General features: G+C 43.4%; 1 protein-coding gene across 8 annotated transcripts in view; it reads left to right on the forward strand.

Annotated features, from left to right (window-relative positions):
• Positions 1-27,174, forward strand: part of ENTPD1 (ectonucleoside triphosphate diphosphohydrolase 1) — a 100,518-nt gene that overhangs the window by 52,240 nt on the left and 21,104 nt on the right. For 6 of the 8 annotated variants that reach the window (XM_025274360.3, XM_044935265.2, XM_006067826.4 and 3 more), the window contains exons 2-6: positions 5,303-5,430; positions 19,144-19,261; positions 22,345-22,495; positions 25,627-25,786; positions 26,725-26,964. In XM_025274360.3, the coding sequence (XP_025130145.3) occupies positions 5,303-5,430; positions 19,144-19,261; positions 22,345-22,495; positions 25,627-25,786; positions 26,725-26,964 (797 nt within the window). The remainder of the gene's footprint in view (positions 1-5,302; positions 5,431-19,143; positions 19,262-22,344; positions 22,496-25,626; positions 25,787-26,724; positions 26,965-27,174) is intronic. The other 2 variants (XM_044935267.2, XM_025274359.3) reach the window with 2 other exon arrangements.

The raw sequence follows: 27,174 nt of genomic DNA on the forward strand, positions 1-27,174 counted from the left end.
ATATATACTTTTTTGTTTTAAATATTCTTTTCCAGTATGGTTTATCCCAGGAGACTAGATATGGTTCCCTGCGCTATACAATAGGACCCTGTTGTTATCGATTCTAGATGTGACAGTTTGCTTCTACTAACCCCAAATTCCCAAACTGTCGCTGTCCTCTCACCCCTCCTCCTTGAAACCACAAGTCTGTTCTCTGTGAGTCTGTTTATGTTTTGTAGATAGGTTCATTTATGCCATATTTTATATTCCACATGTAAGTGATATCATATGGTATTAGTCTTTCTCTTTCTTCCTTACTTAGTAAGATAATCTCTAATTCTATTCATGTTGCTGCAAATGGCATTGTTTTGCTCTTTTTTATGGCTCAGTAATATTCCATTATATATACCACATCTTCATTATCCATTCATCTATTGATGGACATTTAGGTTGCTTCCACATCTTGGCTATTGTAAATAGTGCTGCAATGAATATTGGAGTGCATGTATCTTTTTGAAATGTGATTTTCTCGGGATATATGCCCAGGAGTAGGATTGTGGGATCCTCAGTTCAGTTCAGTTCAGTCACTCAGTTGTGTTCGACTCTTTGTGACCCCATGGAATGCAGCATGCCAGGCCTCCCTGTTCATCACCAACTCCCAGAGATTACTCAAACTCATGCCCATCGAGTCGGTAATGCCATCCAGCCATCTCATCCTCTGTTGTCCCCTTCTCCTCTTGCCTTCAATCTTTCCCAGCATAAGGGTCTTTTCAAATGAGTCAGCTCTTCGCATCAAGTGGCCAAAATATTGGTGTTTCAGCTTCAACCTCAGTCCTTCCAAAGAATATTCAGGACTGATTTCCTTTAGGATGGACTGATTGGATCTCCTTCCAGTCCAAGGGACTCTCAAAAGAGTCTTCTCCAACACCACAGTTCAAAAGCATCAGTTCTTCAGTGCTCAGCTTTCTATATAGTCCAACTCTTACATCCATATATGACTACTGGAAAAAACATAGCTTTGACTAGATAGACCTTTGTTGGCAAAGTAATGTCTCTGCTTTTTAATATGCTGTCTAGGTTGGTCATAACTTTCCTTCCAAGGAGTAAGTGTCTTTTAATTTCATGGCTGCAGTCACCATGTGCAGTGATTTTGGAGCCCAGAAAAATAGTCAGCCACTGTTTCCACTGTTTCCCCATCTATTTGCCATAAAGTGATGGAGCCAGATGCCATGAGCTTAGTTTTCTGAATGTTGAGCTTTGAGCCAACTTTTTCACTCTCCTCTTTCACTTTCATCAAGAGGCCCTTTAGTTCTTCTTCACTTTCTGCCATAAGGGTGGTGTCATCTGCATATCTGAGGTTATTGATATTTCTCCCAGCAGTCTTGATTCCAGCTTGTGCTTCCTCCAGCCCAGCGTTTCTCATGATGTACTCTGCATATGAGTTAAATAAGCAGGGTGACAACATACAGACTTGATGTGTTTCTTTTCTTATTTGGAACCAGTCTGTTGTTCCATGTCCAGTTCTAACTGTTGCTTCCTGAGCTGCATACAGACTTCTCAGGAGGCAGATCAGGTGGTCTGGTATTCCCATCTCTTTCAGAATTTTCCACAGTTTATTGTGATCCACACAGTCAAAGGCTTTGGCATAGCCAATAAAACAGAAGTAGATATTTTTCTGGAACTCTCTTGCTTTTTTGATGATCCATCGGATGTTGGCAATTTGATCTCTGGTTCCTCTGCCTTTTCTAAAACCAGCTTGAACATCAGGAAGTTCACGGTTCACATATTGCTGAAGCCTGGCTTGGAGAATTTTGATCATTACTTTACTAGCATGTGAGATGAGTGCAGTTGCGCGGTAGTTTGAACATTCTTTGGCATTGCCTTTCTTTGGGATTGGAATGAAAACTGACCTTTTCCAGTCCTGTGGCCACTGCTGAGTTTTCCAAATTTGCTGACATATTGAGTTCAGCACTTTCATGCATCATCTTTTAGGATTTGAAATAGCTCAACTGGAATTCCATCACCTCCACTAGCTTTGTTTGTAGTGATGCTTCCTAAGGCCCACTTGACTTCACATTCCAGGATGTCTGGCTCTAGGTGAGTGATCACACCATCATGATTATCTGGGTTGTGAAGACCTTTTTTGTACACTTCTATGTATTCCTGCCACTTCTTCTTAATACCTTCTGCTTCTTTTTGGTCCATACCATTTCTGTCCTTTATTGAGCCCATCTTTGTGTGAAATGTTCCCTTGGTATCTCTAATTTTCTTGAAGAGATCTCTAGTCTTTCCCATTCTATTGTTTTCCTCTATTTCTTTGCACTGATCATTGAGGAAGGCTTTCTTTTCTCTCCTTCCTATTTTTTGGAACTCTGCATTCAAATGGGTGTATCTTTCCTTTTCTCCTTTGTTTTGTCTTCTCTTCTTTCCACAGCTATTTGTAAGGCCTCCTCAGACAGCCATTTTGCTTTCTTGCATTTCTTTTTCTTGGGGATGGTCTTGCTCCCCGTGTAATTCTATTTTTATTTTTCTGCAGAACCTCCATACTGTTCTCCATAGTCACTGCACCAAGTCATATTTCCACCCACAGTGTAGGAGGGTTCCCTGGAAAAGTACACTTTCAACTGTTCAGTGATAATAATGATAGTAAATATTCTCATTTTAAAAAGGAAGAAACAGAGTCACTTCAAGCTATTTTCCATCTCAGGGCTTTTTTCAGCTTGTGCTTCCTCTTCTTGAAATGTTATTTCTCCTTCTCATAACTGGTGTTTTCTCTCCTTTAAGGCCTAAGCTTAAATGTCATCTTCTCAGAGAACCTTTCCTGACCCTTAGTCTCATCTCCCCACCCCAACTCTGCTGCAAGTCACTCTATAACATTTATTGGTTTGAATTTCTCCTCCACACTTTTCATGACCTCAAGTCCTTATCTGCAGACTTCTTTTCTGACTTATCTGGGCTTCCCTGGTGGCTCAGATGGTAAAGCGTCTGCCTACAATGCGGGAGACCCGGGTTCGATCCCTGGGTCGGGAAGATCCTCTGGAGAAGGCAATGGCACCCCACTCCAGTACTCTTGCCTGGAAAATCCCACAGACGGAGGAGCCTGGTAGGCTACAGTCTATGGGGTCGCAAAGAGTTGGACACGACTGAGCAACTTCACTCACTCATCTTCCCAACTAGATGCCATTCCAATGAGCAGGGACCTTTTTGGTCATTTTCATTGGATTAGCACCCAAATTGATGAAAGGAAAATGAAATAATCAAAATTGTCATATTTACAGAAACAAAAGTATAGGTAGACCTTTTGAACAGTTTGAGGGAGTATTCACAATTCTGTTATAGTAGAATTATTGTTGCAGTGTGCAATTTTTAGATTAGATTTGTAAGTTTTCATCTAAAACACATGCTGCTTTTAAGCTGTGTTTGTCAATATCACCACTTTGGGAACCAAGATAGGTAAAATTAGCTAAGGGGCTCTTTTCCAGATTCCGCAGCCCTGGCAGCAAAAAGGACATTCCTGTCACAGTTGTATCAGGATGTTTTAGCTTCAAGGTATTTAAATCATCACTCTAATTGGATCAAAGCTTGAGTCTCATGAGAGGATCAGATCAGGATAAGTTGTTTCAGCAGCTCAAAATGCTTCAAGAACTCAAATTCTTTCCATCTCTCTGCTCTACCATCATTGGCTGGACCATGTCTGACAAAGAAGAGAGAATGCTTCCTTTCTTTTCCTAAACTTGCCCCAGCAGTCTTCCTCCAGGGTCTCACAGGCTGTTTTGGGGGTATATGCCCACTGTTGAACCAGTTACTGGAGAGGGAAGGAGATTATGCAGAACAGTCAGCCCCTTCCCAGAAGGTGTATGGGCAGCTTAGGGGAGGGCAGGCATCTGAACAAAACTGAGATTCCTTTGGGAAGGGAGGAGGGGGACATTTAATTTACTATGTATTTCATTCATTGTTCCTTTGTTTGGAAGAAATAGACAATGGTGTTGCTAAAACTTTCCCCCCTAAGTTTTGTACTGTTTGGCTTGATGGAAACAGACTGATTCAAAGTTCTAGAGGTAGATGCAGACTGGAGACCCAAGCAATTACCACCCTTTGGATTAAGTCCAAGCTTGTGCTCACGAGCTCAAGGAGAAGCTCCTGTGTTGGCATAGCTGCCGCTGCTGAGCAAGAGAGAAAGAGGAGGAGGGGACTCAAGTTCCTCTTTCAGTTGCTTCAATCCCTTGCCTTCTCTCTTAGAGAAGTGCAAACTATTTTGGAGAGCCCATCTCATTGCCACATGCTTTTTTTTTTTTTTTCTTTTATGCGACCCTGTCCTTCTTCCCCAAAGGCTTAGGAAAAGGTTTGGGAATAGTTTGGGAAGCTAGAGTGGAAGGATGAGAGTGGAGGGAATGGGCTAACCATCCCATTTCCTATTCACCACTGCCACAGCCTCTGTTTATCCTGATCAAAGTAAATTTGCCTTTTATAGAATTCTCCTTCTGGAACTTTTTTACATCCTGTGATGATGAAAGTATCTACAGGATAGACAAAATAGTACAAATGATGAAATGTTTAAAACTCCACAGCCCCTATGTTATTACCTACAGTTATTTAACAGGTAAGGGTGGTTGAAGTTGAAGGTCAAGCCAGGATATGTCATGAAGCAAAGGGACTTTGATGTTTGTTTGGTGATACATTCTGAATACTTTTTAATATTGTACTCATATTTTGGTAGATTTTAAAAGTGAGGAAGGCCACCTTTGCTTTCTTTGTTTCTTTAACCTTGATAGATCTATGTGAAGTAGTGAAGTGAAGTGAAGTCGTTCAGTCGTGTCCGACTTTTTGCGAGCCCATGGACTGTAGCCTATTAGGCTCCTCTGTCCATGGGATTTTCCAGGCAATAGTCCTGGAGTGGATTGCCATTTCCTTCTCCAGGGGATCTTCCCAACCCAGGAATAGAACCTGGGTCTCCTGCATTGTAGACACACGGTTTACCGTCTGAGCCACCAGGGAAGTCCATATAGATAGATCTATATGACCTAGTAAACAAGCTGCCAGTTTGGGATTTTTCCTTCTTATCTTGTATCTCATCATTGACCTAATTCTGCCCATTCTCCTTACCACAGCCACTAACTCAGTTTTGGCCCTCATCACAGTACAAACACATACTTATGTTTTTTAACTTTTACCCAATTACTTTGCAAGTGCCTCTTGGATAAAGATCACCTTTTATCTGTCTTTGCTGTCTCCAGAAAGCCAGCACAAGGCCGTACAGAAAGGGGAGGAAAATCAATGTCTGTTCATTTCTTATTGATGTTTTCTCTTCTTCTTTTGATTTTAGAATCTGAACTGAAGGTATTTTGCTCTAAAAACATACTGAGCATCCTTGGTTTCTCCTGCATCATCGCTGTGATAGCGTTGCTCGCTCTGGGGCTGACCCAGAACAAAGCACTGCCAGAAAATGTTAAGGTAACTCAAACCCCTGAGTGTGTGTGTGTGTGTGTGTGTGTGTGTGTGTGTACATATGTTTTAGGGTCCCTGGATGGGGCAGAGGGAAAGGGAAGTTATGGTAAATCAAAGCAGTAGGAGTTGAGGTTCTGGAAGCCCAGGAGCAAGTCAGTCTCCATTGAACTAGGTGAGTAAAATGGTAGCGGATGCTTATTCTGGAGGAGAGAATGCCTTGGATCAGTTAGGGATGGAAAGACAATTGTCTTTACGATTGTTCAGCAAACTGATTAAATCAGTATTCTAACAGAGACAAATGCTTTATTCACCACATCCAGATCTGTGATATATTGTGTTGGTTTCCATAACTCTAGTACTATCTCTACTTCCCACTCTTTGTTTCCTTGTGGAAACAGTGAACTCTTTGTTTACTGAACACTGCATTCTTTGTTCTTACTCCATTATTATCACTATCACCAGAATAATAAACTTTACTAGACAGCTCTGTATAAAGTACTTTGGAAGTCAAAGAGTCTGGAGAAGACTTGTTCCTCATCTCTAAAATATTAAAAAGAAATCAATTTAAAGGTCAATTTTTAAAAAGCCCCTGGAGACCACATACATGTATTGAATATAGTAATTTGAAATGAATTCATGGATGTATAGATTTCTTGTGAAATCTCCACATTTGAAGAGCTTGTATGTGTGTGTGTATCATTAAAAATAATTAAGGTCATTAACTCTGCTGTGATTTATTTCTGCTTCCTTTCAAATTCATCAAAGTTCAATTTCAGAGACATGAGTACTTCACTAATACCTTGTAATATGTTCATTATTTAAGTCATTAATTTAAAAGCATACAGTAAGTTTAAGTTTTTATTGTAAATACATTGATTTTAAACTTTCATTTGAATTATAGTTAATAAATCTTCAAGGCCCCAGAGACCAGTGTGCTAATAACCACATACATTTGTGTGGGCAGTGACATATCCATGGAAGCCCTGAAATGCATATGCAAAAGTATATGTATTTTTGCATTTGAATATACTAAACTTTGAGCCTGGAAAGATGGGTGCATATGCCAGGCCTCTGAAACTATTGCCGCTTACTCAAATCATTTGCTCTATAGCAGAGGCCTGGATGTTACATTGGCATCTGTTTGCCACACACATTCAACCCAGTGAGGCTGTGCACAGCAGTCTCTTTGTCAGCACTGAAGGCTGATACCATCTCACTGTCAATGGTCTCTTGACTTTAAATATTCAGTGATGCTGGCTCTCTTGGCTAAACTTCACTCACAATTGAAGTCTCATGACATTTTGGTTTTGCTATTTGTTTACCAGCTCCGAAAGTATGTGATTGCCTTCTTGATTTGACCTTTTTATATGTTCATTATTGCATCATTGGTGAGGGAGATGGCTTAGGAGGCAAATCCATGACAGACTTAGACTCTGTGTTCTCTGAATACTTGTGGTCATGATGACTTTTTGTCTTACATGATGGTTGTCTTCAAGACTGTTGTGATTCTGTGTTATTGTGTTGGCCTGGAAAAATGGAACAAGGTCTTTGCATCTAAAGTGAATCTTTATAGTAGTATGATTGGCCCGATCCCACTAGGACCCTCTGAAGAGCTGTGGAGAAAGCACTTCTGAATTACTGCTCTAGGGGTTTATCCCTGGGTTCTCATCCCTGTTGGTCAAGGGTTGCCCCAGAGGTTAGCTCCTTGGCACTTCCAGGTTGGCGCATATGTCAGAGGGGCTGTGTGGGACTATGAGGTGGTAGGAGAGAAGACCCTGTGAAGAAATAGAGAGATAAGATGCAGGTTGAGCTAGAAAAATGCTGGTCAAAAAACATGAAGTGGCCACCAAAGTTATCTGAAGCATCACTGTTCTGACACGCTTTTGTAGGAGAGAGAGTCGTTTGTACACATAGTTTCAGAACAATACAGACATGTGAGTAAGGAGGTAGGTGTAGTGCTCCAGCTGCCCAGAGGAAGGAGGCACCAGTTGTGCCTGGCCATGTGAAGACTTCACGGAGGAGGTGGCCTTGGGGCCAAGTAATGAAGAACACTAAGGAGTTTGACAGGAGGTGAGCTAGGACATTTTCTGGACAAAGACCATACCATTTGTTGCAGAGGGGCAGCTGAAAATAAACAGATGATCCTGGAGAATCACCAACAGTTCATCATAGCTAGAATATTGAACACAGGGCAGGAAGGAATGGTGGGAGAGGAGACTGCAATCTGAGTATGCCTAGCTCAGTGATGGATATCTCATTCAGCTGTAGCAGTGCTCAAGATTGGCTCCGTATTAAAAGCTCCTGGGGAGCTTTTTAAAAATACTCATTTCTGGACTCTACCCTGGGTCAATTAGAATCTTTGGGGGTGAAGCGCAGGCATTGGTATGTTTTAGAACCTTCCCAGGTGATTTTAATGAGCAGTCATGCTTGTCAACCACTGCTTAGATTTCAAACAGGGTGTGTGCATGCGTGCTCAGTCATGTCTGCCTCTTTGCAACCCATGGACTGTAGCCTTACAGACTCCTCTGTCCATGGAATTCTCCAGGAAGAATATTGCAGTGGGTTGCCATGCCCTCCTCTAGGAAATCTTCCCAAGCCAGGGATAGAACCCGCATCTCTTGTGTCTCCTGTGTTGGCGGACAGATTCTTTACCATTGAGCTACCTGGGAAGCAAACAGGGAGGTGGGGCACAGATTGTGTTTCTGAGATTCTTCTTGGCTGGAGAGCAGATTAGAAGAGGAGAGAGCAGGTAGGATATTCCTGACATTGTGTACACAAGGCAGATTAGGCTGGAACTAAGGCATTGCCATGGAATTAAGTTATTAAGGATATACTGTGAGAGACACTGAGGTCCACCAGATCTTAGTGATTAGATTACTTTCAGTTCAGTTCAGTCTCTCAGTCATGTCGGACTCTTTGCAACCCCATTGGACTGCAAAACGCCAGGCTTCCCTATCCATCACCAACTCCTGGAGCTTGCTAAAACTCATATCCATCAAGTCGGTGATGCCATCCAACCATCTCATCCTCTGTCGTCCCCTTTTCCTCCTGCCTTCATTCTTTCCCAGCATCAGGGTCTTTTCTAGTGAGTCAGTCCTTTGCATCAGGTGGCCAAAGTATTGGAGTTTCAGCTTCAGCATCAGTCCTGCCAATGGATATTTGGGACTGATTTCCTTTAGGATGGACTGGTTGGAGCTCCTTGCTGTCCAAGGGACTCTCAAGAGTCTTCTTCAACACCACAGTTCAAAAGCATCAGTTCTTCAGCACTCGGCTTTTTTTTATAGTCCAACCCTCACATCCATACATGACTACTGGAAAAACCATAGCTTTGACTAGATGGACCTTTGTTGGCAAAGTAATGTCTCTGCTTTTTAATATGCTGTCTAGGTTGGTCATAGCTTTTCTTCCAAGGAGTAAGTGTCTTTTAATTTCATGGCTGCAATCACCATCTGCAGTTATTTTGGAGCCCCCCAAAATAAAGTCTATCACTGTTTCCACTGTTTCCCCATCTATTTGCCATGAAGTGATAGGATTGGATACATGATCTTAGTTTTTCGAATATTGAGTTTTAAGCCAACTTTTTCACTCTCCTCTTTCATTTTCATCAAGAGGCTCTTTGATTCTTCTTTGCTTTCTGCCATAAGGATGGTGTCATCTGCATATCTGAGGTTATTGATATTTCTCCTGGCAATCTTGATTCCAGCTTGTACTTCACCCAAGCATGATGTACTCTGCATATAAGTTAAATAATCAGGGTGACAAGTAGCCTTGACATACTCCTTTCCCAATTTATTTATTTATAATTATCTATCATTAGATTCCTTAGAGGACCTTTTAAGATAAAGATGGAACACCTTGGATGTCATGTTGAGAACAATCTCTCCATGCTTCTGTTTAAAGAGGGTGGTGGCCATATGCTTCTGAACGGGAAGGCTTTTGGCTGTCTCTACACATTTCCTGACTCTTCATCCCTGTCTGATTGTGGGGATCATTGATTCTGTCTGCTTGGAGTGCAACACAGCAGGGGCCATGGATTCACATCACCTAGGTTTAAACCTCAGCTCTGCTCTTATAGAGATAGGACATAACTTCTCTGAGCCTCAGTTTCTCCATTTGTAAGACAGAGCTGATCACTGATATCTTGTAGATTACTGTAGGAATTGAGTGGGATAAAGTAAACTCAGTGTGGAGTGCAGAACAGGATGCTGGCCCACCACACACCCTTGTTGTTGGTAACTTATGTGTTATCATTATCATCTTTGCAGCCTGTCTGCCTGGTGACAAGTCACCACTTACCTTTTTCCCTGCCTCTTCCCATCTGACTCGCCCTCTTCTAGCCCAGTTCAGGTTAGCCCTCCAGTTCCAAAGATCCAGTCTTGTCATCTTCCTGCCTGATCCACTTTGGGTTCAGCCTGGTTGGAAAGTGGTTGCCTCATGCCTGACCATATCTCACAAAACACAAGAACTCTCTTTTGTACTGATGGCCTTACTTGCCCAGCCACCCAGGTTGTAAGCATTCTGAGGCAAGGACTGGGTTTCATTCATCTTTGTATATATCAATTTTTTTTAACCTTTCACTCCATCCATTCACTTAATAAATAATCATTGACCATCTACTCTGCTTTAGGCCCTAGGAATACAGCAGTGAGCAAGACTGGCCAGGTCCTGATCCTCATGAAGGTATAGTCTAGTGGAAGAGACAATCATTAACTGAACTGTCAACAGAATAAATGTTAAATTACGGCCAGCACAGCATCTCACTGGGGTGGTCTCACAGAAGTTTGCTGACTCAGTGAGTAGAGTGGGCTCCCTGCTTGGATGTGAAGGGATGTGAAGAAGGACAGCAGAATTTGTCTTGTGGGAGGCAGGCCTCTGCCTCAGGATGCCCTCTGGGTCCTGGCTCCCCATTCTCATTCCCAGAGCCTACATAATTCAGACCTCCAGCGTGTAGAGCCCAGGAATTCACACACGTAACAGGCATCCTGGGCCGTTCTCATGACATTAAAGTCTGGGAACTGCTGCTGGGTAAATTTGCAGTGACCACATTAAAACAAACAAACTTGGACCTTAATATACTGAAGAATCGTTAGCTGTACCTAAATGTCCCCTGGGAAAGTGTTTTTGTCCTATGGACCTGGTGGGGAGGTAGCTTTGAGGTCTGTTTGGCTCACCACTTCCTAAATCGCTAGCTTGTCACCGAAGACTGGCAGTTAGCGACCTGTCAGGATATTGCTAGAGCACAAGCATTGCACATTCTGGCACACACAGGACCCCACAGGCTTCTCCCTAAGGCACCAAACTGACCTTGTCCAAAACCACACACCTTCATTAAAACTTGCCACTTCCCTGGGATGCTAGCTCGAGGCTCAGACAGCTTTGATTTCAACCCCAGATCTGCCATTTGCTAGCTTTGAGACTTCCGGCAAGCAAATTCTCTCCACACATCAGTTTCCTTATATGTAACATGGTGATAATAGCTACTTGGAAGATGGCTGTAGGGATTAAATGGAATGGGACTGCCAACTCACGGATCAGAGTGCCCAGTGCATCAGAAGCTCTCAGTGGAGACCAGCTGTCCCCACTGCTTTGGGGATGAGTTTAAGGAAAGGCCCTCAGCTCTTGGTGTGTTGTGGTCACTGAGCCGGTGCTCCCAAGGTTTCCAACTGCTGCTAACCTGTGCCGGGCATCTGCTTTTGTCACTGGGAACTAAGGTGCTATTTTTAGGACAGCGCTTGCGATTTTATCTTTTTTTAATGGAGAATTTGGAAGAATTTGCATCAATTTTCAACCTCAAATACTCTTGGAAAATAACTATAGTATTTTCACTCCACTGGACTTAAAAACAAACAACAAAAACAAAGCAGCAACACCTGGAGATGAGAGGTGGTGATGGGTACACAATAGTATGAATGCACTTAGTGCCACACTGTACACTTAAAAATAGTTAACATGGCCAATTGTAGGTTCTGTGTATTTTACCACAATTAAAAAAATAAAAATAATAGACAACGAAACTGCAGTTTGTATTCAAGGTCTAGTAACTCCAGCGAAAGAAAAAAGAAAAGAAGAACATGGTCCCTAATTGTTTCCAGGTGCCGCCAGCATCACTGTAGCTAATGCAGACCTGATTTGTTTACAGAGCACTAGAGTCGTTCAAAAGGACAAGCTCTGTTTATTCTAAAGGGCTCACGGAAACAGAGCGATGAGGTTGTTGAAGTTACTGTTAAAACTACAGGGCTTTTAAGAAAGATTCTGAAGGACCAATATGTGTGAAGAAACCAAAAAAAAAAAAAAAGTGAATTCACACTGTAGCCCATGTTACCTGACTTCTGGGGTTTTTGTTGTGGGGGAGGGTTGGAACTCAGCCCCATGGTATTACTTTATATTCGGAGAAGGCAATGGCACCCCACTCCAGTACTCTTGCCTGGAAAATCCCATGGATGGAGGAGCCTGGTAGGCTGCAGTCCATGGGGTCACTAAGAGTCGGGCACGACTGAGCGGCTTCACTTTCACTTTTCACTTTCATGCATTGGAGAAGGAAATGGCAACCCACTCCAGTGTTCTTGCCTGGAGAATCCCAGGGACGGGGGCTGCCGTCTATGGGGTCGCACAGAGTCGGACACGACTGAAGCGACTTAGCAGCAAGACTGTGCATATTCACGTCTTTTAGGACTGGAAGGAGTTTAGGGGCCATATAGTTCTAACTCCCCTCATTCATTCATGTGACTCAGCAATTGTCTGTTGAATTCCTTCTTTTTACTTAACACATAATAGGATCTACCGTGGTAGGTACTGGATATACCGTAGTAAGCAACACAGACCTGCCCTAACATGGCTTAGAATCTAACCGGGAAGACATATTAATCAACTAGTCACGTAAATATGTAATTACGCATTGTTATATGTACTGTCTTTAGAGGAAAAACACAGGCACTCCGAGGCATGGATTAAGAGGGTAGATATGAATCTGAGAAGGTCAAACAGGGCTGGGTCTCAGGGCTCTCGGGGCCAAGGCTCTGGAACAGAAATCTCATGGCCAGTAGGGAACTGAGAGTACAATAGTATGAGGGCAGTTGTTTTCTGAGCAAGGAGAGGGTTGAACATCCCAGTTCTGCCAAGTCAAGGGTAGAAGTGTGTCATCTGATGTTCCAATTTTCTCTTTCTTTTCACATTGAAGGAGACTTACTCAGAAGCTGGGCTTATGACATTTGCAGAGGTAGAATTATTTCCATCCTAAGACAGGATCTTCCCCACCTCCACATGGCCTCTAGTCTCCCTGAGCTCAGGCTTAGTTGCTACCCCATCTCCGAATCTTCACCAAGGTTCCAACATTCGTGTCTCATGAACCAACACCCTCTTTCTAGACCACTGCTTCTATTCACTCAACATAGCTCATCAAGACTAATTATGATTGATAAAATCATGTACATGACCAAAAACTAGCTTAAGATCAGGATTTACACAGTCTGATCGCAACTATATAAAAATTACCATGAATTGAAAAAGATCAGAAGGGAATAAAGGAACAGTGATGTCTAGTTGGTGAAATCGTAAATGTCTTTTTTCCTTTTCTCTTAATTTTCTAGATGCTATTTAATAAACTTGTAGTACTTTTAAAAAATGAAGTAATATTGAAAATAATATTAAGAGGATGTCAGATCTCCAGCTCACTACTCAAATCTTTGATTTCTCTTTGATGTGAAGGACATATGGGCTTTTAGAAACGTCTTAAATGTGAGCTACAAAGAAACACTGGGTAGAGTGATAATGTGGCAAACATTTCACAAAGCATTTCTATAGGGTGGAGATTGTATTTAAAACATAATTCTGTTGTCACCAAGTCTGGGGGATGCCAGCTTAAACAAGGTTAAGCGGGTTTCTCCACTGTCAGACTTCTCTGAAGCAGTCACTACATACTGGGTTCATGAGCCCAGGATGGGGAGCAAGCATCCCCCAAACTTCTGGGACGCTTTCTTCACCCAGGTCCTTGCAGGCTTAGTGCTTTGGAAAATGCTGGTGTGAGGAAAGAGAATAAAAGCTAGTGGCTCCCGGGGTTCTAGATCGGTCAGGTGAGGCATAACTATGTAAGTACCCATTCAAGTCAAACTGCTCTGGAAATGAACTGTGAAATTCATTTCAGTTAGGTGAAATGAACTTCTAACTCTATAATGAGCCAGCAATGAACAGCAAATGAATATGCTTTTAGTGTTGCAACAATGAAAGGCAAACGCCCCATATGTTCAAACGTAAGAATTTTCAGACAATCAAGATTTACCTATCCATAAGACAGCAAGCGATGCCAATTTTTTTTTTTTCATCGTGCAATCCATTTTGGAAGACAAAAAACATTTAGTACAATTCAACAGTTTAGCTGCTATATATATAAGGTGAAATGTATACGTCAATTCCTGTGTTAAAGTCACTCTACCCGCCCTTCTCAAGCACTTGTCAAATGAAATGTGGTGAAAGTTTTCGTTTCTCAACCACCTCACTGTGCAAGGCCTTGGTGAAACAGGCTGATAGGATCAAGCCCGGTCCCTCTGTTCTACTGGAAGAGTAACTTTCATGTCAACAGAGTAGACAGAATAGAACATCCTGCTTCCAGAATAAGGCTGCTTGCGCTGCTGCCTAACTAGCCTTTATCATGTACTTCTGTGGTTAGAACATTTTCTGGCAGGGAGAATTCAGGGACCCTGCTAGGCAAAAGCAGGGTTTTCTGCCGTGTAAGCCCTGAGGCTCTTTCTCCACACTGGGAGGTTTCCCATGGGTTCAAAGGCCCCAGACCTCAGTTAGATTCCTCTCTGTGCACAGAGGTCACCACCTCAAGCGATTCTTTGTTTGATCTCACTGCAGAGGCCTAGTTACAGAGGAGTCTGGGCTGTTTCTTTCTTCACCGTGCCCAAAACCAGCATGCAGACCCTTTTCTTTATAAGGGTGTAATGCTGGTCACCAAAGGGAAGTCCCACTGTGCAAAAGGGGGCAGATAACACTGTGGAGGTTATGCAAGGTCAGGGAGGCTCACACAGCAGGACAGTGGCACTCCCTGGTGGCAAAATGGAAGAAAACTCGACACCTCAATAAGCTTGACATTTAGCTCTCTGCAGTGGTTCAGGTACTCTTGCCTGGAAAACCCCATGGACGGAGGAGCCTGGTAGGCTGCGGTCCATGGGGTTGCGAAGAGTCAGGCACGACTGAGCGACTTCACTTTCACTTTTCACTTTCCTGCATTGGAGAAGGAAATGGCAACCCACTCCAGTGTTCTTGCCTGGAGAATCCCAGGGATGGGGGAGCCTGGTGGGCTGCCGTCTATGGGGTTGCAAAGAGTCCGACACGACTGAAGCGACTTAGCAGCAGCAGCAGCAGCAGTGGTTCAGGGAAGTCAGTTAATTCTAATTCTTTTCTCCCTGGAGGCTCTTAGGTTCTTCCCAGGTGATAAGACAATATGAGGCGATAGATGTAAAACAACTGCTGACTTAAGCAGTATCAAGGGGCAGACCACACTGTGAGGTCCGCAGCTCAGATGGGCAGCAAAGTGTGACTCAAGTGAGTGGCTGGCTCACACTTGAGAAGCACCTCCGTGGTTTCTCATCCTTTTCCTTTCCTTTCCCTTCTATTTACTTTGCTTCATGTTTCTTTCTAGGATAGGGGTGACAAATAAAAGGCACCCGAGCCACCATACTCTCTTCACAAGCCTGCGGCAGACACTGATAACCATGTCATTTATTTTCCTGATTAAACCCAGGGGTGTCACCAAAGATGAGTATTAATTGCTCAAAATGGGCATTGGGCAGTCTGCTTGTGTGCTAAGTTGCTTCAGTCTTGTCCAACTCTTTGTTACCCCATAGACTGTAGCCCACCAGCCTCCCCTGTCCATGATATTCTCCAGGCAAGAATACTGGAGTGGGTTGCCATGCTCTCCTCCAGGGGCTCTTCCCAACCCAGGCACTGAATCCACATCTCATATCTCCTACATCGGCAGGTGGGTTCTTTACCACTAGTGCTACGTGGGAAGCCCGTTGGGCAATCTACTCCTGGGTAAATACCTGAAATAAACGGGTGCTTAAGCCCACAAAATGTTTTTCACATTTGGAAACCACTCCAATGCCCAACACTGGGATGGATAAACATACAGTGCATGCATATAATGAAGCACTCCACAGAAACTGCAAGCGACAAACTATGGATCCTCACAACCTGAACGCATCTTAGAGACTTGCAGAATGAAAGAAGTTAGACATCAGGGACGCATACTGTGTGAGCCCATTTACTGCAGTCCAAGAACAGGCAGAACTCCTCCATGGTGACAGAAGTCAAGACTGGCTTCCTGTGGGGGAAGCTGGCTGAGAGGGCCACTGAAAACAACCTGGGGGCTAGAAAATGTTGTGTACCTAAATCAAATCCCTTCTGTTTATACAGTGGAAGTGAGAAATAGATTTAAGGGACTACATCTGATAGACAGAGTGCCTGAAGAACTATGGACAGAGGTTTGTGACATTGTACAGGAGACAGGGATCAAGACCATCCTCAAGAAAAAGAAATGCAAAAAAACAAAATGGCTGTCTGAGGAGGCTTTACAAATAGCTGTGAAAAGCAAAGGAGAAAAGGAAAGATATAAGCATTTGAATGCAGAGTTCCAAAGAATAGCGAGGAGAGATAAGAACGCCTTCCTCAGTGATCAACGCAAAGAAATAGAGGAAAATAACAGAATGGGAAAGACTAGAGATCTCTTCAAGAAAATTAGAGATACCAAGGGAACATTTCAGGCAAAGATGGGCTCGATAAAGGATAGAAATGATATGGACCTAACAGAAGCAGAAGATATTAAGAAGACGTGGCAAGAATACACAGAAGAACTGTACAAAAAATATCTTCCTGCTGTAATCACTCACCTAGAGCTAGACATCCTGGAATGTGAAGTCAAATGGGCCTTAGAAAGCATCACTACAAACAAAGCTAGTGGAGGTGATGGAATTCCAGTTGAGCTATTTCAAATCCCGAAAGATGATGCTGTGAAGTGCTGCACTCAATATGCCAGCAAATTTGGAAGACTCAGCAGTGGCCACAGGACTGGAAAAGGTCAGTTTTCATTCCAATCCCAAAGAAAGGCAATGCCAAAGAATGCTCAAACTACCACACAATTGCACTCATCTCACAAGCTAGTAAAATAACACTCAAAATTCTCCAAGCCAGGCTTCAGCCATACGTGAACCGTGAAATTCCTGATGTTCAAGCTGGTTTTAGAAAAGGCAGAGGAACCAGAGATCAAATTGCCAACATCCGGTGGATCATCGAAAAAGCAAGAGCGTTCAAGAAAAACATCTATTTCTGCTTTATTGACTATGTCAAAGCCTTTGACTGTGTGGATCACAAGAAACTGTGGAAAATTCTGAAAGAGATGGGAATACCAGACCACCTGACCTGCCTCTTGAGAAACCTGTATGCAGGTCAGGAAGCAACAGAACTGGACATGGAACAACAGACTGGTTCCAAATAGGAAAAGGAGTACGTCAAGGCTGGATATTGTCACCCTACTTATTTAACTTATATGCAGAGTACATCATAAGAAACACTGGGCTGGAAGAAGCACAAGCTGGAATCAAGATTGCCGGGAGAAATATCAATAACCTCAGATATGCAGATGACACCACTCTTATGGCAGAAAGTGAAGAACTAAAGAGCCTCTTGATGAAACTGAAAGAGGAGAGTGAAAAAGTTGGCTTAAAGCTCAACATTCAGAAAACGAAGATCATGGCATCTGGTCCCATCACTTCATAGATGGGGAAAAAGTGGAAACAGTGAGAAACTTTATTTTTTTGGGTTCCGAAATCACTGCAGATGGTGATTGCAGCCATGAAATTAAAAGATGCTTGCTCCTTGGAAGGAAAGTTATGACAAACCTAGACAGCATATTCAAAACCAGAGACCTTACTTTGCCGACAAAGGTCTGTCTAGTCGAGGTTATGGTTTTTCCAGTAGTCATGTATGGATGTAAGAGTTGGACTATAAAGAAAGCTGAGTGCCGAAGAATTGATGCTTTTGAACTGTGGTGTTGGAGAAGACTCTTGAGAGTCCCTTGGAGTGCAAGGAGCTCCAACCAGTCCATCCTAAAGGAAATCAGTCCTAAATATTCATTGGAAGGACTGATGCCGAAGCTGAAACGCCAATACTTTGGCCACCTGATGCGAAGAACTGACTCATTTGAAAAGACCCTGATGCTGGGAAAGATTGAAGGCAGGAGGAGAAGGGGACGACAGAGGATGAGATGGTTGGATGGCATCACTGACTCAATGGACATGAGTTTGGGTGGGCTCTGGGAGTTGGTGATGGACGGGGAGGCCTGGCGTGCTGCAACTCATGGGGTCGCAAGGAGTTGGACACTACTGAATGACTGAACTGACCTTCATCTTGGTGGTGGTTTATACGGATGTGCGTTATGTGCAAAAATTCATCAGGACACTTTGCTGTAGTCATCCCTCTTTAGAAGTCCTTTCAATGGGGCACCAATTGGAAAACTATTGTCCCAGATCTTGCCCCTCTGTTCCTCTGTATTAGAAACACAAGGCCTTAGTTAGGTCTAACTCTGATCCAAATCCAGGCTCTGTCACCTAATCACTCCGAATCTTGAGGAAATTACTTAACCTCTTTGTACTTTCTTTTGTGATCTGTATATTGGGGATGAGAATAGTATGTACTTTATAGCACTGAAGGTTAAGTCAGATAATTCTCATAGAATACTCCTCACAACACTTGCTGGTGCGTCTCCCATCCTCATAAAATATGAAGTGGCCACTTTCTGTTCTGGCCACTGCATTCTTTCTCGTATTGTCTTCTTACCCTTCCTCCTCCACCCTCTTCCTTTGCTTTATTCTTCTTTCCATGCCTTCTATGCTTAAGAGCCAAAATCATGAAATCAAAGTACAAATCTTTTTAAATTTATTGAATACAATTTATAGTTATATTTGTAATCAAAAAACAGGTACACTTAATATTTTCGATATCTCTCTTCCAGACCTCATACATACCAGACCAATCACATGACAAATCTGGGAGTCAGACACTGGCAGCAGTAGCCTTTGAAACTCTTCAGAAGATTCTCACATGTTTCCAGGCTTGGGAACTGCTGGATTAATTACTTTCTATTCCCTTTCTATTTTCTCAGCTACTTCAGTATATTGATCACCTGCTATGCTATGCTAAGTCACTTCAGTCATGTCCAACTCTGTGCGACCCCATAGATGGCAGCCCACCAGGCTCCCCCGTCCCTGGGATTCTCCAGGCAAGAACACTGGAGTGGGCTGCCATTTCCTTCTCCAATGCATGAAAGTAAAAAGTGAAAGTGAATTCGCTCAGTCGTGTCCGACTCTTAGCGACCCCATGGATTGCAGCCTAACAGGCTTCTCCGTCCATGGGATTTTCCAAGCAAGAGTACTGGAGTGGGGTGCCATTGCAGGCCCCTCCTTGGGTAAAGCCTGGATGTTGCTAACGTGCAGCCAGCACTGAGAGCCATAGTTCTAGAGGGACTGGTGTGTTGGAAGATCTTGTGATCAGCACAACTCCAGGCACTCACTCCCCCAACACCCAACCCACCCTCACCATGAGTTGAAATACTTTCTCGTCATGTTTCTGAAAGCCCCTGTCTTTTGTATCCTTTCTGTTGCAAGCTGAATGTGGAGAAGAATGATGTCATGCTGACAAGTTCTTGGTTTGTTTTGCCCTCAGTTTGGGATTGTGCTGGATGCGGGCTCCTCTCATACGAGTTTGTACATCTATAGATGGCCGGCAGAGAAGGAGAATGACACGGGTGTGGTGACTCAGATAGAAGAATGCAAGCTAAAAGGTAAGACGAAGAAAAAGGGATCGGGAGAGAGTGGGCACAAGAGAACAAGAGGCATGTGACAAGTGAAACACACGAGGAAAAGGGGGTCAGGTGAGAACGCAGTGGGGCTGCTATTGTTGCTATTTTATAAATAATTTATTGTCATTATAAAATAGTATTGGAATCAGTCCTTAATGATAAAGCCCTTGAAAAATAAACTTTAGAATAAGTGGGTACCAGCTCCCGTCAACAGGACACTTCTGTGTGCTATGCACCAAGTACAGAAAACGTGTTATTTCATCCTCACAATCTGCCTGTAAGGAATGTATTCCCTTTTTTTTTTTTCCAATGAGGGCACTGAGGTTTCAAGAAGTTATGCCACTTGTTTAAGGTTACTTGAGCTAGTAAGTGGTGGAACTGGAACTCAAACTGAGATCTCCAATTTAACTAAACCCTTATCGGTCATCTCATTAGCAAATATCTCCTCCTATTCAGTAGGCTGTCTTTTCGTTTTGTTGGTGGTTTCCTTTGCTGGGCAAAGACATGCACAACTTTAAACCCACATGTTAGACAGTGGTTCTCAAATTTGAGCCTGCATCAGAACCACAGATGCCTGCTCTCACCCCAGAGTTTCTGGGTCAGTAGGTCTGAGACAAGGTCTGAGAATTTGCATTTCTAACAAGGTCCCAGGTGATGCTGATGCTGCTTGTCCAGAGAACTGCTGCTCTCAATCTTTGTCCTCTAATTCGAGGCTTGGAAGAAATTTCTAAAAGCCTTTAGCTTCTGTATAGGCAGGCAAATCATAGACCCTTAGGGCTGCAAAAAAGACCCTGTGGATCACTGAAATCTTGCTTTACAGAAAAGGAAACAAAAAATCTGAAAGTCCAGTGACTTGCAAGTAGGAACAGATCTAGGAAAAGAATCTCGCCTCCTAGTTGCAACTCCAGGTTTCCTGCTACTCTGAGTAACTGCACTGCATGCTGAGTTTTTTCCTAGTCAATTTTCTTTTCGGGTCACAAAACAAGACAGAGTTGTTGACAACAGCTCCCTCTGCTCCCTCCCACCCAACACTCCAGCACGCACTGAATGTTACCACATGGCACTGCCATCTTCGGACTTCTCTCTTGGCCTTTGGAGCCAGGGACCTACTGTTTAGTTTTAGTCAGACAGGTTACCTACACCCCAGATAATTCACTTTTCATAGTTTGTCAGGAAAGCTGTAAGTGGGAGGTGTTTCTAAGACAGCGAGTCATGGTATCCAGTGCCTGATGTCCTCAGTTTGGTCCCATAAATTCTGAGATAGTATTTCAAACATTTCTTAAAACCTGAATCCCTCATTTTATTGACTTCTATTTATTCATTGCCTTCCATTTCTGAAAGTAGTGTTGCTGTGTTAACCTAGCAGCTATCTATGGAGATTTATCCCATGCATATTTGGTCTAATAAATGGAGTAATTTTCCCTTCTCAAAAGAGAGAGAGGGAGAGAGTTCTCTAATCAAATATTTAAACAGAAAGGTTGAGTTGAGAGCCACTAGTTACTGAAGGCCAGACTTTTTGGAATCAAAACAGTTAGCTGATAACTTGGAGCTGATTTTTCTTATCACAGTGAAGTAGACAGGCTGTTTAAAATTTGGCAAATGATACTGGTGAATGATATGGATAAGATAGAGGCCTCCCAGGTGGCTAGGTGGTAAAGAATCCCTCTGCCAGTGCAGGAGATTGAACCCAGGTTCAATCCCTGGGTCGGGACGATCCCCTGTAGAAGGAAATGGCAACCCACTCCAGTATTCTTGCCTGGAGAGTCCCATGGACAGATGAGCCTGGCGGGCTACAGTCCACGGGGTCACAAGAGTCAGATACCACTTAGCAACCAAACAATAGCAGCAGCATGGATAAGGTCTGGATACTTACTATTAAAGCAAATCCTCATTAAAAAGCATTGAAAATGTACATTTTTAGCTTAAAATGAGCCAAAATTGTTGTGCTAACTTCAAAAAATTTAAGGAATCTTGGCTCTAATCCTCTCCATAGCAACAGTTTAAAAGGCTCTAAAACTGGATAAACAGTTTTGCAAGGCAGTCAGGATATCAGAATGGGAAAATTGCTGAGGAATAATGAATACTATTCCTGTTTTTTCTAACAAAGAAAGAAATATTGCTTCAGAAATTTTAGGGGACTGGCCACAATTACGAAGCCATTCCTATCTTTTCAGTAGAAGCCCATGTGCCTGGTGCATATTTTAATTTTTCTTCTTTTTTAAAAAAATTTTAAATATAAATTAATTTATTTTAATTGGAGGCTAATTACTTTACAATATTGTATTGGTTTTGCCATACATCAACATGAATCTGCCACGGGTGTACACGTGTTCCCCATCCTGAACCCTGCTCCTACCTCCCTCCCCATACCATCTCTCTGGGTGCCTGGCTAGCTCAGTCGGTAGAGCATGAGACTCTTAATTTTTATTCTAAATGTTACCTTTCACCTTTCTGGTCTTCTAGGAATTAGTGTTTTTAACTACAGCTTTGTGGAAGAAATGTCACAAAGCAGCTATATATAGAGTAGTTATCTATAAGATCCCCATTACAATCCGAGAGCCTGTTTTTAGGAAGGTTATGTCATGGAATGTGAAAATTGCACCACCTAGTGGCGAAATTATTGAACAGCAAACAAAACAGCTCGAGGTGTGACAATAAATCCTATCAAGGGTAGATTCAGTGAGTTACCCTTTAAGTACCAAAACCTAATGTTGTTGTTTAGTTGCTAAGTCACATCTGACTTGCAACCGCATGGACTGTATCCTGCCAGGCTCCTCTGTCCATGGGATTTCCCAGGCAAGAATGGGAATGAGTTGCCTTTTCTTTCTCCAGGGGATCGTTCCAGCTCAGGGACCAAACCTGGGTCTCCTGCTTGGTCTCCTGCTTGGCAGGTGAATGCTTTACCACTGAGACACCTGGGAAGCCCACCAAAACCTAACAAATATCAAAAAAAGAAGTGATCTGCTTGCATTTTCTCAGAAAACATCACTATTTTCTCTAATAATGTGACGATATGTCCTTTACTTTTAACAATGGTTTTCATCTGCTTCTACATCTTTCTCTAGGTCCCGGAATCTCAGGCTTTGCTAAAAAAGTAAATGAAATCAATGTTTATCTGATGGCATGCATGGAAAGAGCCCGGAAAGTGATTCCGTCAATCCAGCACACGGAAACACCTGTTTACCTGGGAGCCACGGCCGGCATGCGGTTGCTCAGGTATAGCAGCCTGTAGGGACTGAGAGCGGCTGGGAGTTGGGTTTGGTTGCACTAGAGCCTCTGAACTATGAGCAAATGCCACACTTCTTAACACAATTCTAGACATGCTAAACGTCCACCCCTTCCACCCCTAAGAAAGAAAATGTCAGTGAACAGATAATATTCCCAAAGTCTTTGTATGTATAATAATGGGAGTTTACATATGTAAAAAAAAAAAAGCCCTTGTGCTGATCTCCCCATAGGGAATTCAGGGGAGTGATGGCACAAAGAAAGATTGAGCCTGTATACTCTGGTATTTGGGGTAACAGATTTAGCCATTCCATATCCGGGAGTAGGAGACCCAGAGGAGATCACAGACGTCCCAAGACATGAACTGTCACACCACATCATTACTGGTCACCACTTAGTACCTATAGGCTTAACTTTTCATTTGTTTGTTCACTCATTCATTCAGTGTGTAGTGACCGCCTCCTTTGTCCCAGGCCATAGGAATAGACTATTCATCTCCCAAGATCCGAGTTTTGATACAGGGTGACCAATTCTTTGCTAGAGGAGTGCTCAGAGCTGCTACAGGAACATACCTGTCCCTGCCAAGGATGGGAGGAGATAAAGAAGACTCACCAGAGGAGGAGTACATGAACCAAATCATTGAGGGCTTGTTGGAGGGTGGGAGAAGGGCATCACAGGCCAAGTAGATGTTATGTATTCCATAATCTGTGTTTGCTACTGCTACTGCTAAGTCACTTCAGTCGTGTCCGACCCTGTGCGACCCCATAGACGGCAGCCCACCAGGCTCCCCCATCCCTGGGATTCTCCAGGCAAAAACACTGGAGTGGGTTGCCATTTCCTTCTCCAATGCATGAAAGTGAAAAGTGAAAGTGAAGTCGCTCAGTCGGGTCCGACTCTTAGCGACCCCATGGACTGCAGCCTACCAGTCTCCTCCGTCCATGGGATTTTCCAGGCAAGAGTACTGGAGTGGGGTGCCATTGCCTTCTCTGATAACCTATGTTTATTGGACACCTATTACATGTCAGGCACAAGTCCCTCCTTTACCTGGATCTTGTGTTCTAATCACTGTACCCAAGAGGGATATGTGAGAGACCTGGGCCTGTTCAGAGGACTAGAGATAGTTCTGCACAAATGGAACGCAGGGTGCACAGGGTAAATATCAATAGTGACAATAACAGTGGTAGAAGCTTGTATTTGTTGGGCCCTTTCTATGTTCTCAGCACCATGTTTTAATCTCCATAACGTTACAAAGTAAGAGGTACCATTAGCTATTATTAACCACATTAAGAAAGCTGTGGTGTACAGATGTTAAGGAACTCACCAAAGGTCACACATCTGGCAAGTGGTAGAGCCCAGGTTCTGAGTGGGATTCCGAGAGGGCAAGGTTCAAATCACAGAGTGCCTCGTGGGCCATGCCAAGGAGTTTGGAGTAATCTGGGAAATAAAGGGAAGCCACGAAAGGATGCTACACACCGGGTGACACAGCTTGTTGTTTGGTTACCCGGTCGTGTCTGACTCTTTGCGACGCTGTGGACTGTAGCAGGCCAGGCCTCCCTGACCTTCACCATCTCCCGGAGCTTGCCCAAGTTCATTGTCATTGCATTGGTGATGCCGTCCAGTCATCTCATCCTCTGACACCCTCTTCTCCTTCTGCCCTCAATCTTTCCTAGTATCAGGGACTTTTCCAATGAGTAGTCTGTTAGCATCAGATGACCAAAATACTGGAGCTTCAGCTTCAGCATCACTCCTTCCAGTGAATAGTCAGAGTTTATCTCCCTTAAGTTTAACTGGCTTGATCTCCTTGCTGTCCAAGGGACTTTCAGGACTCTTCTCCAGCACCACAGTTCAAAGGCATCAATTCTTTGGTTTTCTGTTTTCTTTGTGGGCCAACTCTCACAATCGTATGTGACCACTGGGAAAACCATGGCCTTGACTATACGGACCTTTGTCGGCAGAGTAATGTCTCTGCTTTTCAACACACACCTAGGTTTGTCATAGCTTTCCTACCAAGAAGCAAACGTCTTCTGATTTCATGGCTGCAGTCACCATCCACAGTGATTTTGAAGCCCAAGAAAAGGAAATCTGTCACTACATCCACCTTTCCCCCTTCTATTTGCCATGCAGTGTGCCATGCACATCGGTAGAGAGGTGGTTTGGAAGGGAGGAAAACTAGAGATAAGGAGGCCAGTTGGTAGGGTATGGAAGGCATTCAACTGAGAGATAATGGAGTCTAATGCCAGTTGGAAGGCAGCATTTTCTGACCCAGAGACTCTCAGTATTGTATTACCTAGATTTTGGAAGGGCTTCCTAGGTGGTGCAGTGGTAAAAGAATCCACCTGCTAATGCAGGAGACACAAGAGACATGGGTTTGATCCCACGTTGGGACAATCCCTTGGAGAAGGAAATGGCAACTCACTCCAGTATCCTAACCTGAAAAATCCCATGGACAGAGGAGTCTGGTGGACTACAGTCCATGGGGCCGCAAAGAGTCGGACATGGCTGAGAATGCAATCCTTGGTGAAAGCAGCTATAATCCATCTTCATTATGACAACCCTGGAAGATTTCTTTTTTAGCTCTCAAGATTTCAAAACCAAAAACCAAGGCACAATATGAGAAAGTTTTTTTTTTAACCAGTCTGGCACCAACTGAGTTTGGGTATCTGTCTCAGGACGTTTACCATCTGGAATGTACTAGAGCCCTAATTAAAAACCTCAAGGAGAGTCCTGAGGCTGTGTAAGCAGCTCAAAGCCTCCAATAGCTAATGTAGCACACCTCAGCTCTAGGTTTGGTGATCAAGCAATATCCAGCTACCACCATCACAGTAATGAAAATTACTCTGATAATTTCCTGGAGCCAGGCAACAACAATGAAAATGGTCTTTTAAGAGGACCAACCTATGTAGGGATTGAAAGAATTTGGATTTGGAGAGAGGGGGCCAAAAGAGGAGTTATGCCTTACCCCAAGGGAGGGTTCCTCAGACAGCCATGTGTGGGGATCTCATCCATCTGTTTAGTCCATGAGTTTGTGGTTCAGCTTCCTAGTAGAACAGGCTGGAAGCTCTGGCTGCAGTAGGTAGTTGTAGTTATTCAAACAAACCCAGTAACCTCAGCTCTTTGTGCAGGATGGAAAATAAACAGACGGCAGACAAGATCCTGGCTGCGGTTGCAAGCAGCATCAGCAAGTACCCCTTTGACTTCCAAGGTGCCAGAATCATCAGTGGCCAGGAAGAAGGTGCCTATGGCTGGATTACTGTCAACTATTTGCTGGGCAAATTCACTCAGGTGATTATCTCACAGCACCCAGGGAGGTGGCTCCATGGGGGTCAATGCCATTGATATATCTTGGAAATACCTGGATCACTAAGCAGAATGAATGATGGATAAATGAGCAAATTAACTTCCTCTCATATTTGCAAGGGTCACCAGAGGTATAATTCTCTTACAACTACTCTTACTATTGGAGAATAAGGGAGCCATATCGTCACCTTACAGAGACAAAGAAAAAATAAAAAAAATAGAAATGTACAAAAATCGGTCTTACCGGGTGGCACTAGTGGTAAAGAACCTGCTTGCCACTGCAGGAGACATAAGAGACATGGGTTCAATCCCAGGGTCTGAAAGATCCCATGGACGAGGGCATGGCAACCCACTCCAGTCTTCTTCTGGAGAATCCCATGGACAGAGGAGCCTGGTGGGCTACAGTCCATAGGGTTGCAAAGAGTTGGACAGGACTGAAGCGACTTTGTATGCACACACGCACACATAGAAAAATTAAAAATCTATCATTGAAAATAAAGATATCTGTTATTTTCCCGGTGCTATGTGTCTTGTGCTATATGCAAAGCATTTTTCATATACCATTTGATTTAATCTTCAGAATACTTATAGGAGATGTTCTCTCATTGAAAAGCCGCAAATGGAGGCCTAGAGAAGGTAATTATTCTGCCTAAGGTCACATGGCTAATGAGCAAATGAGTGGGGATTTGAATTTTAGTCTTTCTGGCCTCCGATTATAAACTGGCCCTGTATTGCTACAATCTGAGCTGAGTCTCTGAAGCCCCTCTTTTCTTGCTGTTGATCTGATGTAGACTCAGGAACCTCTGGTAAGCTTGGTGTCACCCTAATGCTCCTGTGCCTTAGGAAGTCCTTGACTCCAAGAAATCATATGAAAAGGGAGATGTACAGAGGCTTCTACAGCTGGTGACTGTACTCTCTTTCAGAAATTGAGTTGGTTTAACCTGAAGCCAAGCAAAGACAATACTCAGGAAACCTATGGAGCTTTAGACCTTGGGGGAGCCTCTACACAAATCACTTTTGTGCCCCAAAATGAAACGACCGAGTCTCCAAACAACAACCTGTACTTCCGCCTCTATGGCAAGAACTACAGTGTATACACACACAGCTTCCTGTGCTATGGGAAGGACCAAGCACTTTTGCAGAAACTGGCCCTGGGACTTCAGGCAAGTATAACTGAATCCGGACCCCCCTCCCAACAACTGGGGGCCTCCAGCCCCCACATCTTGTTGTTTTCTATTTCTACTGCATAATTGGTCTGAAGTTGGTTGCTGTACTTTCCAAACTTTTTCAGGGAGGATATCTAAGAACATCTGGTCAATCCCTGTGAACTGTCCCATCTAGACATCACCTCCTATGCTTGTTTACTGCATTGT

The sequence above is a fragment of the Bubalus bubalis genome, chromosome 23, assembly GCF_019923935.1.
Source record: "Bubalus bubalis isolate 160015118507 breed Murrah chromosome 23, NDDB_SH_1, whole genome shotgun sequence".
Taxonomy (NCBI): domain Eukaryota; kingdom Metazoa; phylum Chordata; class Mammalia; order Artiodactyla; family Bovidae; genus Bubalus; species Bubalus bubalis.